This window comes from Plecotus auritus (genome assembly GCF_963455305.1).
Source record: "Plecotus auritus genome assembly, chromosome: 2".
Lineage (NCBI taxonomy): Eukaryota > Metazoa > Chordata > Mammalia > Chiroptera > Vespertilionidae > Plecotus > Plecotus auritus.
Genome location: NC_137771.1, coordinates 34,013,336 through 34,027,401, shown reverse-complemented (window position 1 = coordinate 34,027,401; position 14,066 = coordinate 34,013,336). Strand labels below are relative to the sequence as shown.

The following is a 14,066-nucleotide window of genomic DNA, read 5'->3' as shown; positions in this document are numbered from 1 at the left end:
GATTTCACTGTTTAAAAATGGTCCCCAAGCCTGAAGTGCTGTCTGGTATAATTAAGTGCAAGAAGGGTGTGATATACCTTATGGATAAAATAATCTTAGATAAACTTATTTCAGACATGAGTTACAGTGCTGTTGGCCTTAAGTCCAATGTTAATGAATCAACTATATATGTATATGAGTATATATATGCACACATATTGTTTCATATTGTTTAAACCAGTGGTTGGCAAACTCATTAGTCAACAGAGCCAAATATCAACAGTACAACGATTGAAATTTCTTTTGAGAGCCAAATTTTTTACACTTCTTCTTACGCCTCTTCTTCAAAATAAACTTGCCCAGGCCATGATATTTTGTGGAAGAGCCACACTCAAGGGGCCAAAGAGCCGCATGTGGCTCGCGAGCCACAGTTTGCTGACCACTGGTTTAAACCATCAACAAGAAGAAAGGGCAACTGAATGGAAGAAGATATCTGCAAATTATATATATATATATATATATATATAATATATATATATATATATATATATATATATATATACACACACACACAATCAAGGGTTAATATCCAAAATACAGGGTGGGGTTTATAGTTGTTTGTATGGAAAGTAATATAATAATTAACAAATAATAATACAAGAATAAACAGTTTCACATACTCATAACTGAAAACCTACTTTTGCCACATCCTATATTTAAAGAACATATACAACTCAACATCCAAAAAACCCACAACCCAATTAAAAAATGGACAGAGGACCTGAATAGACATTTCTTCAAAGAGGATATACAGATGGCCAACACACACATGAAAAGATGCTTGACATCACCAGTCATCGGGAAATGCAAATCAAAAGCACAATGAAATATCACCTCACACTTGTCAGATTGGCTATTATAAAAAAGACAACAAATGGCAAGTGTTGGCAAGGATGTGGTGAAAGGGAACCCTCATGCACTGTTAGTGGGATTGTAAATTGGTGCACCACTATGGAAAACATCATGGGGTTTCCTCAAAAAATTAAAAATGGAGCAATGATTCCACTTCCGGGTATTTATCCAAAACAACCTAAAACAATAATTCAAAGAGATATATACACCCCTATGTTCATTGCAGCATTGTTTACAATAGCCAAGAAATAGCAAGCTAAGTGTCCATCCATAGATGAGTGGAAAAAGAAGATGTGGTAAACACATACAATGAAATATTACTCAGCTATAAAAAATCTTGCCATTTGTGATAACATGGATGGGTTTAGAGGGTATTGTGCTAAGTGAAATAGGTTGGACAGAAAGACAAATATCATATGATTTCACTTATATGTGGAATCTAAAAAAAGAAACAAACAAACAAAATAAAACAGAAACTCACAGATACAGAAAACAAACTGATGGTTATCAGAGGAGAGGTAGGTAGGGGATTGGGTGGGAAAAGGCCTGTATCTTCCTTGACAAAAGTCAGTCTTTACCTTAATTGAGCCAGCCTGTCTATTGACTCGCTTTTAGTTAGGAATTTTTATGTTCAGACCATCCAATGTGGTTACTTTGGGTCTCTTGAGTTTGTAAGGCCCACCATGCAGGCCTCCCCTGAGCTTGTCAGTTTTAGTATGTGGCCTCCACCAGGGATTTCATCCACACTAGGGATTCACATTCACAAATATATTTTTTTAATTTTTAAAATTCATTTTAGAGAGAGAGAGAGGAAGGGAGCAAGCAAGAAACATTAATCTGTTGTTCCACTTATTTATGCATTCATTCGTTGTTTCTTGTATGTGCCCTGACCAGGAATCTAACCTACAATCTTGGAATATCAGGCTGATGCTCTAACCAACTGATCTACCCCTCCAGGACACAAATATTTTTGCAATACAATTACTGAGGATAAAATTGAGATGAGTTGAGGTATATATGGGAGGTGAGGCAGTGAAGTCTATGAATGTGGAAAATGCCAGAATGAAATGAAATGCCATTTTAAAAATGAGATAACATTGAGCATATTTGTCTACAAAGAGCTACATGGCAGCTCTCTCTCTCCCAGGGCATGCTCAAGCCTTTCTCCCCCCTCTCAGGCTGCATCTCCTAAAGTCTAAGGGTTCCCGTGAAACTTGCAACCAGGGGAACAATTGCCTGCGCAGCTGGACCTGGGCTAACCCCCTGAACCTGTCTCCGAGGCTCCCTTTTCTCTGACTCCAGTGAGACAAAGCAGCCCCACCGAGGTTCTCTCCTATTACTTATTCTAAGCCCTTCCTTGTTTCATTGTCCCTACCTTTATTTTTAAAACTTATCTTTATTGTTGAAATTATTACAGATGCCCCCCTTTTTCCCCCATTGACGCCCTCCACCCTGCAGCTGTCCTCCGCCCCCCCACCTGGCTTTCACCACACTATCATCTGTCTCCATTTATGCATATATGCATATAAGTTCTTCGGTTAATCTCTCCCCCCTCCTGCCCCCCCACCTGAGGACCTTCCCTCTGAAATGCATCAGTCTGTTCCATGCTTCTATGTCTCTAGATCTATTTTGTTCATCAGTTCATTTTGTTCATTAGATTCCACATATGCATGAGATCCTGTGATACTTGTCTTTCTCTGACTGACTTATTTCGCTTAGCATAATACTCTCCTGGTTCATCCATGCAGTTCACTGTCCCTACCTAGTTTTAATAAACCTACAATTAAAAAAAAAAAAAAAAAAAAGGGGGTGGGGTTTGCTAGTAACACTCCCGCCCCCAAAGCTGCGCGCGCAGCCGAGCCTCCGCGCAGGCGCAGGTGCCCTGTCACCCCTCCCCTCTTCCCCCTTCTCATCCTCTCGTCCGGGTGAAATTTAAACCCAGAGTAGCTGGGGCTCCCCTGCCGCTTCAGTCTGACAACACCCCGCTGCGCTACACCGTGTCTGTCCGCCGACAGGACTGCACAATTGGAGCCATGACTATCACCTCCTCCCGGCCCCTGCGCCGGGTGTTCGTGGTGGGAGTTGGGATGACCAAGGTAACGGAGCGGCCGTCCGGGAGGCGGGCTCCCTGCTCCGCTCTGTCCGGGGGAGGACAGGGGAGCCCGGAGGAGAACCGACCCGGGGGACGGGGAGGCGCGGGGCGCGGGTCAGGGCCTGACACTGTCTGTGGGTCCGTCCTCCAACCCACCGCCTGGGGACATCGGCCCTCGGGGCATCAGAGTGGCAGTTGGCGTGGGTTATGATGTAGAGTCTGAGGGATTGTAGTGTCTCCCGGTTTTTCATGCACCCATTTCCTCTCCCTCATTCTATTTCATCCCCGCGACAGAGTTTGTGAGGGACATAGCAAGATAATCTCAAGTCCACGTCTCCTTTGACTCGGAGTGGACCTTCAGAGGAGGCAAGGTCCGCCTCACTCCCGAGAGGGAAGTGGATGGCGAATGCCACCTGCTCTGCACTCCTAGGAATACAGTAGTCCCCCCTTATCCACGGTTTCAGTTAGCTGCCGTCAGCCACTGGGAAATCCCCCAAATAAACAATTCTTAAGTTCTAAATTGCACTGCCCACCTAGTCACTTAGCAGCCATGCACTTAGCCATCTTGGTTATGTGGGAGAGAGAGAGCGCGCGAGTGCACATTCACATAACTTTTATTACAGTATATTGTTATAATTTTTATTTTATTATTATCTATTGTGCCTAATTTATAAATTAAACTTTATCTTGGATATGTATATATAGGAAATAAACAGTATATTTAGGTCTAGGTACTATTTGTGGTCTCAGAGACCCACAGGGGGTCTTAGAGCAGATCCTCCAAGGATAAGAGGGGACTGATGTACTCCCTGTTGGATTCCTTCTCAGGGACATTTAAAAAAATTAAATCTTTATTGTTGAAAGTATTAAATATGTCCCTCCTCCTCCCCCCATTGACCCCTTCTAGCCCACAGGCTTTACCACCCTATTATGTCCCTCCCCCTCCCCCCATTGACCCCTACCCCAGGCTTTACCACCCTATTGTCTGTGTCCATGGGTTATGCATATATGCATACAAGGTCTTTGGTTGATCACTTCCCACTCACCCACCCTCCCCAGCCTTCCCTCTGAGATTCCACAGTCTGTTCAATGCTTCTGTCTGCATCTGTTTTGTTCATTAGCTTCCACATATGAAGGAGATCATGTGATATTCAACTTTCTCTGACTGGCTTATTTTGCTTAGCATAATACTCTTCAAGTCCTGCCATGGTATGTCACAGGGAAAGAGATCCTTCTTTTTTACTGCTGCATAGTATTCCACGGTATAAATGTACCACAGCTTCTTAATCCACTTATCTACTGATGGGCACTTGGGCTGTTTCCAGATCTTAGCTATTGTAAACTGTGCTGCTATGAACATACATTCTTTCTAATTGGTATTTCATGTTTCTTAGGATATACTCCTAGAAGTGGGATGACTGGGTCAAATGGCAGATTCATATTTAATTTTTTGAGGAAACTTCCTACTGTTTTCCATAATGGCTGCACCAGTCTGCATTCCCACCATCAGTATATTAGGGTTCTCAGGGACATTTTGAAGTACGGATGAGGAGGAGAAACATTAATGATGGTCAGTGTCTTGGTGCAAGATTTTTCCAACCTTGTTTCTATTCCTCAAGTGTTCACCTTTTTAGAAATTTTGGTGCCTTTGGAGTTAGGACTGTATAATTAACCAATTACTCTTTTTAATACTACTTTAATGTGTGATAATCTACTACCCACAGAAAGAGATACATCTTACATCACAGCTGAAATAAGTTTGCAAAATTTTGAGTGGTGCTTTGTGTATAAAAATTCCTAATTAAAAGCGAGTCAGCTGAGGTCAAACAAGACCATGCAGTACTTGTTTTAGCTTTCATGCTGTGAATGAGTGTCCCTATTATGATCTATTTTGTGCCACATTTTTTTTTGCATTTTTGTTCTTTTTGTTGGTGATTTCACTGTTTATTTATTTTTTATTTTTTTTAAATTTTATTTTATTTTTTTAAATTGTTTGAAGTATTACAAATAGTAGTACATATGTCTCTTTTTTTTTCCCCATTGACCTCCCGCCGGCCTCCCCTACCCCCCAGTACATGCCATTACCTCCCCCCCAACCCCGCAGTGTCTTGTATCCATTGGTTATGCTTATATGCATGCGTACAAGTCCTTCGGTTGATCTCTTACAGCCCCCCCCACCCCGCAACCTCCCCTGCCTTCCCGCTGTAGTTTGACAGTCTGTTCAATGCTTCTTTGCTTCTGTATCTATTTTTTCCCCCATTTCTTTCCTTTAAAAAATCTTGCCTCTGCAGACTAGAAATAAACATATAATAACAAAAAATGTTTGAGTCCCAATTTCAATGTCCAACAGTTCTGAGTCCCCGTTTCAATGTCAAACAGTTCCTTATGTGCACATGTCAGCAATGATATCTGGATGGTGGGCACATGGTGGCAATGCAGGTCCGACACTCTCTGGTTTGAAAATGGTCCCCAAGCCTAAAGTCCTGTCTTGTATATATACTAGTAAGTGCAAGAAGGGTGTGATGTGCCTTATGAAGAAAATAATCTTAGATAAACTTATTTCAGACATGAGTTACAGTGCTATTGGCCTTGATCCAATGTTAATGAATCAACTATATATGTATATGAATATATATATACACACACATATTGTTTAAACAATGAACAAGAAGAAAGGACAACTGAATGAAAGAAGATATTTGCAAATTTTACATATATATATGCACACACACACACATGTATATATATACACACACACAATCAAGGGTTAATATTCAAAATACAGAGTGGGGTTTATAGTTGTTTGTATAGAAAGTAATATAATCTCATATAATAAAGAGGTAATATGCAAATTGGGCCTCACACCCTCACAAAGATGGCTGCCTATGACCAGGGTTAGTGAGGGATGACCAAACGACTGAACACGCAGGCTGCATGGGGCAACCAGGCTGGCAGGGGGGTTAGTGAGAGACAACCAAGTGACTGAACAAGCAGGCTGCGTGGGGTGACCAGGCCAGCAGGGGGGTTAGTGAGGGATGACCAAGAGACTGAATAAGCAAGCTGCGTGGGGCGACCACGTCGGCAGGGGGGTCAGTTGGGGACGACAAGGCCAGCAGGGGGGACAGTGGGGGGTGACCAGGCCGGTTGGGGGGGCAGTTAGGGGCAACCAGGTCAGTAGGGGAAGTGCAGTTGGGGGCAACCAGGCCAGCAGAGAGGGCAGTTGGGGGCGATTAGCCTGGCAGGGGGGGCAGTGAGAGGCAACTAGGTCGGTGGAGGGGGCAGTTGGGGGTGACCAGGCCGGAAGGGGGGGCAATTAGGAGTGACCAGGCCGGCAGGGAGGGGGCAGTTGGGGGCAACCAGGCCGGCAGTAGGGGGCAGTTAGGGGCGATCAGGCCAGCATGCAGAGGCAGTGAGGGGTGATCAGGCTGGCAGGGAGGGGCAGTTAGGGGCAACCAGGCAGGCAGGCAGGTGAGCGATTAGGAGCCAGTGGTCCTGGATTGTGAAAGGAATGTCTGACTGCCGGTTTAGGCCCGATCCCCAGGATTGGGCCTAAACCGGCAGTCGGACATCTCCCAAGGGGTCCCTGATTGGAGAGGGTGCAGGCTGGGCTGAGGGGACCCCCTTCCATGCACGAATTTTGTGCACCGGGCCTCTAGTAATTAATAAATAATAATACAAGAATAAACAGTTTCACATACTCATAACTGAAAACCTACTTTTGCCACATCCTATATTTAAAGAACTTATACAATTCAACATCCAAAAAACCCACAACCCAATTAAAAAATGGACAGAGGACCTGAATAGACATTTCTTCAAAGAGGATATACAGATGGCCAACACACACATGAAAAGATGCTTGACATCACCAGTCATCGGGAAATGCAAATCAAAAGCACAATGAAATATCACCTCACACTTGTCAGATTGGCTATTATAAAAAAGACAACAAATGGCAAGTGTTGGCAAGGATGTGGCGAAAGGGAACCCTCATGCACTGTTAGTGGGATTGTAAATTGGTGCACCACTATGGAAAACATCATGGGGTTTCCTCAAAAAATTAAAAATGGAGCAGTGATTCCACTTCCGGGTATTTATCCAAAACAACCTAAAACAATAATTCAAAGAGATATATACACCCCTATGTTCATTGCAGCATTGTTTACAATAGCCAAGAAATAGCAAGCTAAGTGTCCATCCATAGATGAGTGGAAAAAGAAGATGTGGTAAACACATACAATGAAATATTACTCAGCTATAAAAAATCTTGCCATTTGTGATAATGTGGATGGGTTTAGGGGGATTGTGCTAAGTGAAATAGGTTGGACAGAAAGACAAAATATATGATTTCACTTACATGTGGAATCTAAAAAAAGAAACAAAATAAAACAGAAACTCATAGATACAGAAAACAAACCGATGGTTATCAGAGGGGAGGTAGGTAGGGGACTGGGTGGAAAAAGGCCTGTATCTTCCTTGACAAAAGTCAGTCTTTACCTTAATTGAGCCAGCCTGTCTATTGACTCGCTTTTAGTTAGGAATTTTTATGTTCAGACCATCCGATGTGGTTACTTTAGGTTTCAGAAATTCCCCCTCTGCCATCATCCAGTCACTGACTCCTCTCCTGCAAAGGCTCGCCATAGATTAGTTGTGGCTTTTTTGTTCAGCATTAGTTTGTGAGTTCATCCATAATTTTAAGCGTAGTTATAGATTGTTTATTCTCATGGATGTAACGTCCAAAGTGTGACCATATCACAATTTATACAAGCTACTGTTAATTGACATTTGGTAGTTCCCACCTAAACATGCTTTAAATTTTTAAGGAGTAATAATGTATGTGTTTATTTGCCAGACTAATTTTTAAAAAATTTTCTTGATTTCAGTAAGAAATGGGAATGCAATGCTATTTTACTACATGACTGGTAATTTAGTTTTTAATGGCTATTACTTGTTAGAGCCTAGCATAGTACTCTTTATATACATGCTATCTGTAAATGCTCTGATTGTGACTAGTGAACTGAAGACTAAGTAGAAGGGGAATGGACAATTTTTGGATGCTGAATTAGGGAATTATGAAGGATTCCCGAATTCAGGGATTATGAAGAATTGGGATGGGTCAGAGACAGGAATAAATGTTAAATATTTTGGTTTGGTGCAGTTTGACAGCTGCATTTTGGCACCACAATGAAGTGTGGCATTTAAGTTAAATATCTGTACAGTGTTTCACATTGGATTTTGTGACCCATTGGGGGTCATGAAATCAATTTAGAAGGTTGGCTCTAGCATTTAAAAAATTAAAAGTAGAAAATATTGTACCAATATCACAAGGATAAGTATTTCATAAAAGTTTTGCTTTAATTATATATGAATATACAGTTGGTCCTCCATATATGTTGGTTCTACAGATCAAAAATATTCTCCCAAAAATGTTGTTGTAGTTGATGTGCACTATGTAGTTAGGCCTATGATGGTTGCAGAGGATGTATCTGTACTGGGCATGTACAGACTTTTTTCTTGCCATTTTCCCCTAAACAATACAACAAACAACTATTTAAATAGCATTATATTGTACTAGAGGCCCGGTGCACGAATTCGTGCACAGGTGGGGTCCCTCAGCCTGGCTGGCGATCGGACCAATCAGGGCTGTCTTGCCCAGTCCTAATCAGGGCCGGCCGGGCCGGGGGGTGAGGGACCGTGGGAGGTTGGCCGGCTGGGGAGAGGGACTGTGGGAGGTTGGCTGTGGGAGTTCACTGACCACAAGGTGGTCAGTGTGTGTCAGAGCGACCAGTAGTTCAATCGTTTGGTTGCTTAGGCTTTTATATATATAGATTAGGTATTATAAATAATCTAGAGATGATTTAAAGTACACAGGAGGATATGTGTAGCTTATATGCAAATACAACACAATTTAACGTATGTGACTTGAGCATCTGTGGATTTTGGTATCTGTGTGTGTGTGTGTGTGTGTGTGTGTGTGTGTGTGTGTGATGTTCCAGAACCAATCCCTGTGGGTACCAAGGGCGGACTGTATGTGTCTGCTGGGTTGTGTTATAATATGTATTTTATTGTGGTTTTCAGTCAGAAAAATTTAAAAGTCATCTTTCTTTATCACAAACAATGACTAGCAAACCACTTCACTTTATCTAATCAGTCACAAGTTTGGTAGATTTTACTTTCTTTGTGTTTCTTAAGGCTATCCACTTCTTTTCCTCCTCTGTGCTGCTATGTTAGTCAACTCTCACTTGGACTATTTCAGAATCATGCCATTTGGTCTCACTGGCTCCAGCCTTGCTCCCTTTATTATTTTCCACATTGCATGTAGAATGATCTAAAATTCTAGTCTTCCTTCCTTTTTTTAAAATAAGGCTTTATTTTTCAAAGCAGTTTTAGGTTCACAGCAAAATTGAACCAAAAGTACCCAGAGTTCCCATATACTCTCTGCTCCACACATGCACAGCCTCATCCACTATCAGTAATCTTCACCAGAGTGGTACTTTTGTTACAACTGATAAACCTCTATTGACACATCATTATCCCTCAAAGTCTCTCAGTTTACATCAAGGTCACTCTTAGTGTTGTACATTCTATGAATGTGGACGAATGAATGATGATGTGTGTCCATTATAGTATCATACAGAATAGTTTCACTGCCCTAAAAATCCTCTGTGCTCTGCCTGGTGATCCCTCCCTCCCTTTAACACCTGACAACCACTGATCTTTTTACTGTCTCCATAGTTTTGCCTTTTCCAGAATATCATATAGTTGGAATCACACAGTATGTAGTCTTTTCAGATTAGCTTCTTTACTTAGTAATATTTATTTAAGTTCATGTCTTTTTGTGGGTTGGTAGCTCATAGCATTTTAGCATGGAATAATATGCCATTGTCTGAATGTGCCAGTTTATTTATCCATTCACCCACTAAGTTGTTTGCTTCCAAGTTTTGGCAATTATAAAGCTACTATAAACATTCATGTGCAGGTTTTTGATTGGACATAAGGTTTCAACTCATTTGGGTAAATAACAAGGAGTGCAATTGCTGGATTATGTAGTAAGAGAATGTTTACTTTTGTAAGAAACTGCCAAAATATTTTCCAAAGTGGCTGTGCCATTTTGCATTCCCACCAGTAATGAGTGAGAGTTCTTGTTGCTCCACATTCATGTCAGCATTTTGTGTTGTCACTGTTTGGATTTTGGCCATTGTAATAGGTGTGTAGTAGTATCTCATTATTTTATTCCAGTCTCTTTTTAAAAAAATCTACGGTAGCCTGGCTGGTATGGCTCAGAGGTTGGGTGTCGACCAATACACCAGGAGGTCACAGTTCAGTTCCTGGTCAGGGCATATGCCAGGTTGCAGGCTCCATCCCCAGTGTTGGGCATGCAGGCAGGAGCCAATCAATAATTATCTGTCATCATTGATATTTCTATTTCTTTCTTCCTCTCTCTTGCTCTCTGAAATCAATAAAAATATATATATTTTAAAAATAAAGTAAAATAAAAAACCTGTTGTCTTCAGAATAAAACCCAGATGCCTATAAGGTCCCTTGTGAGTTTACTCTACAGCCAGACTATTGAAGTTTCAGCTCCACTACATATTAGCTGTGTGTCCTTAATGTTGCTTAATATCTCTGTGCTCTAGTTTTTTGTTTTTTTTTAATGGTAAAATAGTGATGATAATAATAGTATCTACTGTGAATATTTCTCTCTTTTCTGTGTCCAGCGTGGCTAGAGAGCGGTCCGGTTTCTGAGGAAGGGCTACTGGGGATTGAGAAAATGAAAGAAAGAGACAGACACAGAGATGGAAGGAAAAAGCTGGGGCTGGGTGGGACCACTGTCCTCTGATGGAGAGACAGGGACCCAGAGCAAATACAGCGTGTTTATTTTATGCAGCAAAACCCAGGAAGTTTTACTAAAAGTCAAGACAAAGGAGATTATGCGCATTCTTGGGTGGGCCTGAGTCGTATTTGTTCCTGGTGCTTGGCTGGATTTAAATAACAAAACCCACCCCCTGGCACCTGGGCTGAAGATCAAGCTGACAACACTCCTGCCTCTGGCAAAGCATGTTTCCAGGATCTGGCTTTGCCAGTGCCACTGGATTCAGCTGACAATAATTAAAGAAATGCTCATGTGCCTTCCCAGGTGCTCTCTCCATCTCACTCTTTTTTTGTTTTTAAGGTACTATAATAAAAGTAAAACTTAAACATCAAAAACAAAGCTCTGATATTAAAACAATTGCAAACAATGCCAATGCAAAAACCAAATTACATAAATGTTATTTTAAAACTTGAATGTCAAGAGCAAAACTCTGGCTATTAAAATAATAACAAAACAATGCCAATGCAACACAGCAATAAGAGAGAAATCAAACTACAGACATGTTAACATTTTTAGCTACTAAATGAAAGTTTCTTTTGCTGCTGGTGTATATTTACACAGAGTCCTCGGACTTGGCTGCACAAGACTTTACAGAAGACTAGCAGCTAACCAATGCTAGCATAGCCAAAAACATGGTTGAGGAAGTAGCTTTCACTTCTTGCTTTTCTACTATCTGCTGGACTTCAGTCGTTAACTTCTTCAGATGACCCCATGTTGGCACCTCGGTCCCTTGCGTACCCTTCATCATTTTCCTTTTCCACTTTGCTGTCATCGGGGCAACTCTCAGTCTTTTGAACGAAGGGATAAGGAGTCCATTATCTCTGGGTCCATTGTGGCGATACATGTAATGCTCTGGCACCCAAATTGACTGCACTGCTCCTTCTGGAAAGATACAAAACACAACCTCTTCCCCACATTATTACTGAATCTGGTAAAACCCTTGTCTGGTTTGTGCATCCTTCCACCGGGCTAACTCAGTGGAGGCTATTGTACAGGAGGCCTGATGCCTTTCAGCTGCTGTACAACCCTCTGCATCGCAATTAAAAAAATTTGAAGTATAAAGAGCACAACTGAGTTTGTTTTGAGGTGACACTTAACATCCGTCTCCCCCTTTTGTTTTAGTAACTGCATTTTAAGAGTACTTTTGGCTCTTTCCACTATTGAGTGACATTCATTTGCCAGATTTGATTAGGTTTAAGTACTTGGGGATTTACCCCTAATGCTGGCACAGGGAGGTGGATAACACACTGAGGGCATTGCTTGACACTTGGCGAGCCTGCTCTCGGTAAATATGAAATATGGAGTTCCTTGCGCAAGGCAGAGGCATTTTGATGATGCAGGGCATGTGAGGCCTGTGCCATGGAAAATGGAGTGACCTCCTCTACTGAGGCAACGAGGCAATCTACTTCCTCATTACCTGCAGCCAAGGGACCCAGAAGGCCAGAATGGGATCTAATATGGCCAATAAAACATGGAAATGTCCTTCTCAAACAACCCTTTGAAGGCTGGAAAATAAATGAAAGAGTTCCTCCAAATTAGTGTGCCCTATAGTAGCTGTTTCAATAATTTTGGCCATACTTACCACATAAGCACTATCACTATAGGTTGATGGGCTCCGTAGCAAAATCTGTCAAGGCATAAATAAGAGCTTGTATTTCTACCTGTTGTGCTGAAATATAAGGGGTTTGAAGGACCTTTGCTCCCCTGCTGCAGTAGATCCAGCATTTCCAGAACTGGAAAAAATGGTTAATGCCTGAGGTATTACATCTCTTTCAATGCGGCAGCTAATACCATTCCCTGAACGTAGGCTGGTGTTTTTTATGAATATTCATTTAATTTAATTAGCCAATTTAAATCAATCTGAAATAAGGTTTATTTTTAACTTGTCCTAGGTTATGGACAGTAAATGACATTAATTAAATTTCTGCTATTAGTCTTTGAGTAACTTTACATAAGCTTTGTCAGGGAGGCAAAAACACAAATTACTTACTTTTCTTCTCAAGGCATAATATATAGATTTTTAATTACAGTTAGACCTTTGAAGGAAACCTCTTTTTTTTTATTTCCTTCCAGAGTAATTTTTAGGCCACATGGTTGTTTTATGAGATTTTTTTAAAATATATTTTATTGATTTTTTACAGAGAGGAAGGAAGAGGGATAGATAGTCAGAAACATCGATGAGAGAGAAACATCGATCAGCTGCCTCTTGCACACCTCCTACTGGGGATGTGCCCGCAACCAAGTTACATGCCCTTGACCGGAATTGAACCTGGGACCTTTCAGTCCGCAGGCTGACGCTCTATCCACTGAGCCAAACCGGTTTTGGCTATGAGATTTTTTTAAAAATAAATCTTTATGGTTCAGATTATTACAGGTGTTCCTCTTTATTTTCCCCCATAGCTCCCCTCCACCTGATTCCCCACCTCACCCCATGCCCTTACCACCCGCCACTGTCTTCATCCATAGGTGTAAGATTTTTGTCCAATCGCTTCCCGCACCCCTCACATCCCCTTCCCCCTGAGAATTGTCAGTCCACCCCCTTTCTATGTCCCTGATTCTATTATATTCACCAGTCCATTCTGTTCTTCAGATTTTTTATTCACTTGATTTTTAGATTCACTTGTTGGTAGGTATGTATTTGATGTCATTTTGTTGTTCATAATTTTTATCTTTACCTTTTTCTTCTTCTTCCTCTTCTTAAAGAATACCCTTCAGCCGAAACCGGTTTGGCTCAGTGGATAGAGCGTCGGCCTGTGGACTGAATGGTCCCAGGTTCGGTTCCAGTCAAGGGCATGTACCTTGGTTGCCGGCACATCCCCAGTGGGAGGTGTGCAGGAGGCAGCTGATTGATGTTTCTCTCTCATTGATATTTCTAGCTCTCTATCCCTCTCCCTTCCTCTCTGTAAATTATCAATAAAATATATATATATATATATATATATATATAAAAGAATACCCTTCAGCATTTCAAGTAATCCTGGTTTGGTGGTGATGAACTCCTTTAGCTTTTTCTTGTCTGTGAAGCTCTTTATCTGACCTTCAACTCTGAATGATAGCTTTGCTGGGTAGAGTAATCTTGGTTGTAGGTTCTTGCTGTTCATCACTTTGAATATTTCTTGCCACTCCCTTCTGGCCTGCATAGTTTCTGCCGAGAAATCAGCTGACAGTCGTATGGGTACTCCCTTGTAGGTAACTAACCGCTTTTCTCTT

The 14,066-nt window shown here is 41.5% G+C and overlaps 1 protein-coding gene across 1 annotated transcript in view; it reads left to right on the top strand.

Moving 5' to 3' along the window:
* Nucleotides 1-2,794: 2,794 nt before the first annotated feature.
* Nucleotides 2,795-14,066, top strand: part of SCP2 (sterol carrier protein 2) — a 125,910-nt gene continuing 114,638 nt past the window's right edge. The window contains exon 1 of the mRNA XM_080658018.1: nt 2,795-2,987. Within this exon, the coding sequence (XP_080514144.1) occupies nt 2,925-2,987 (63 nt within the window). The 5' untranslated portion in view covers nt 2,795-2,924. The remainder of the gene's footprint in view (nt 2,988-14,066) is intronic.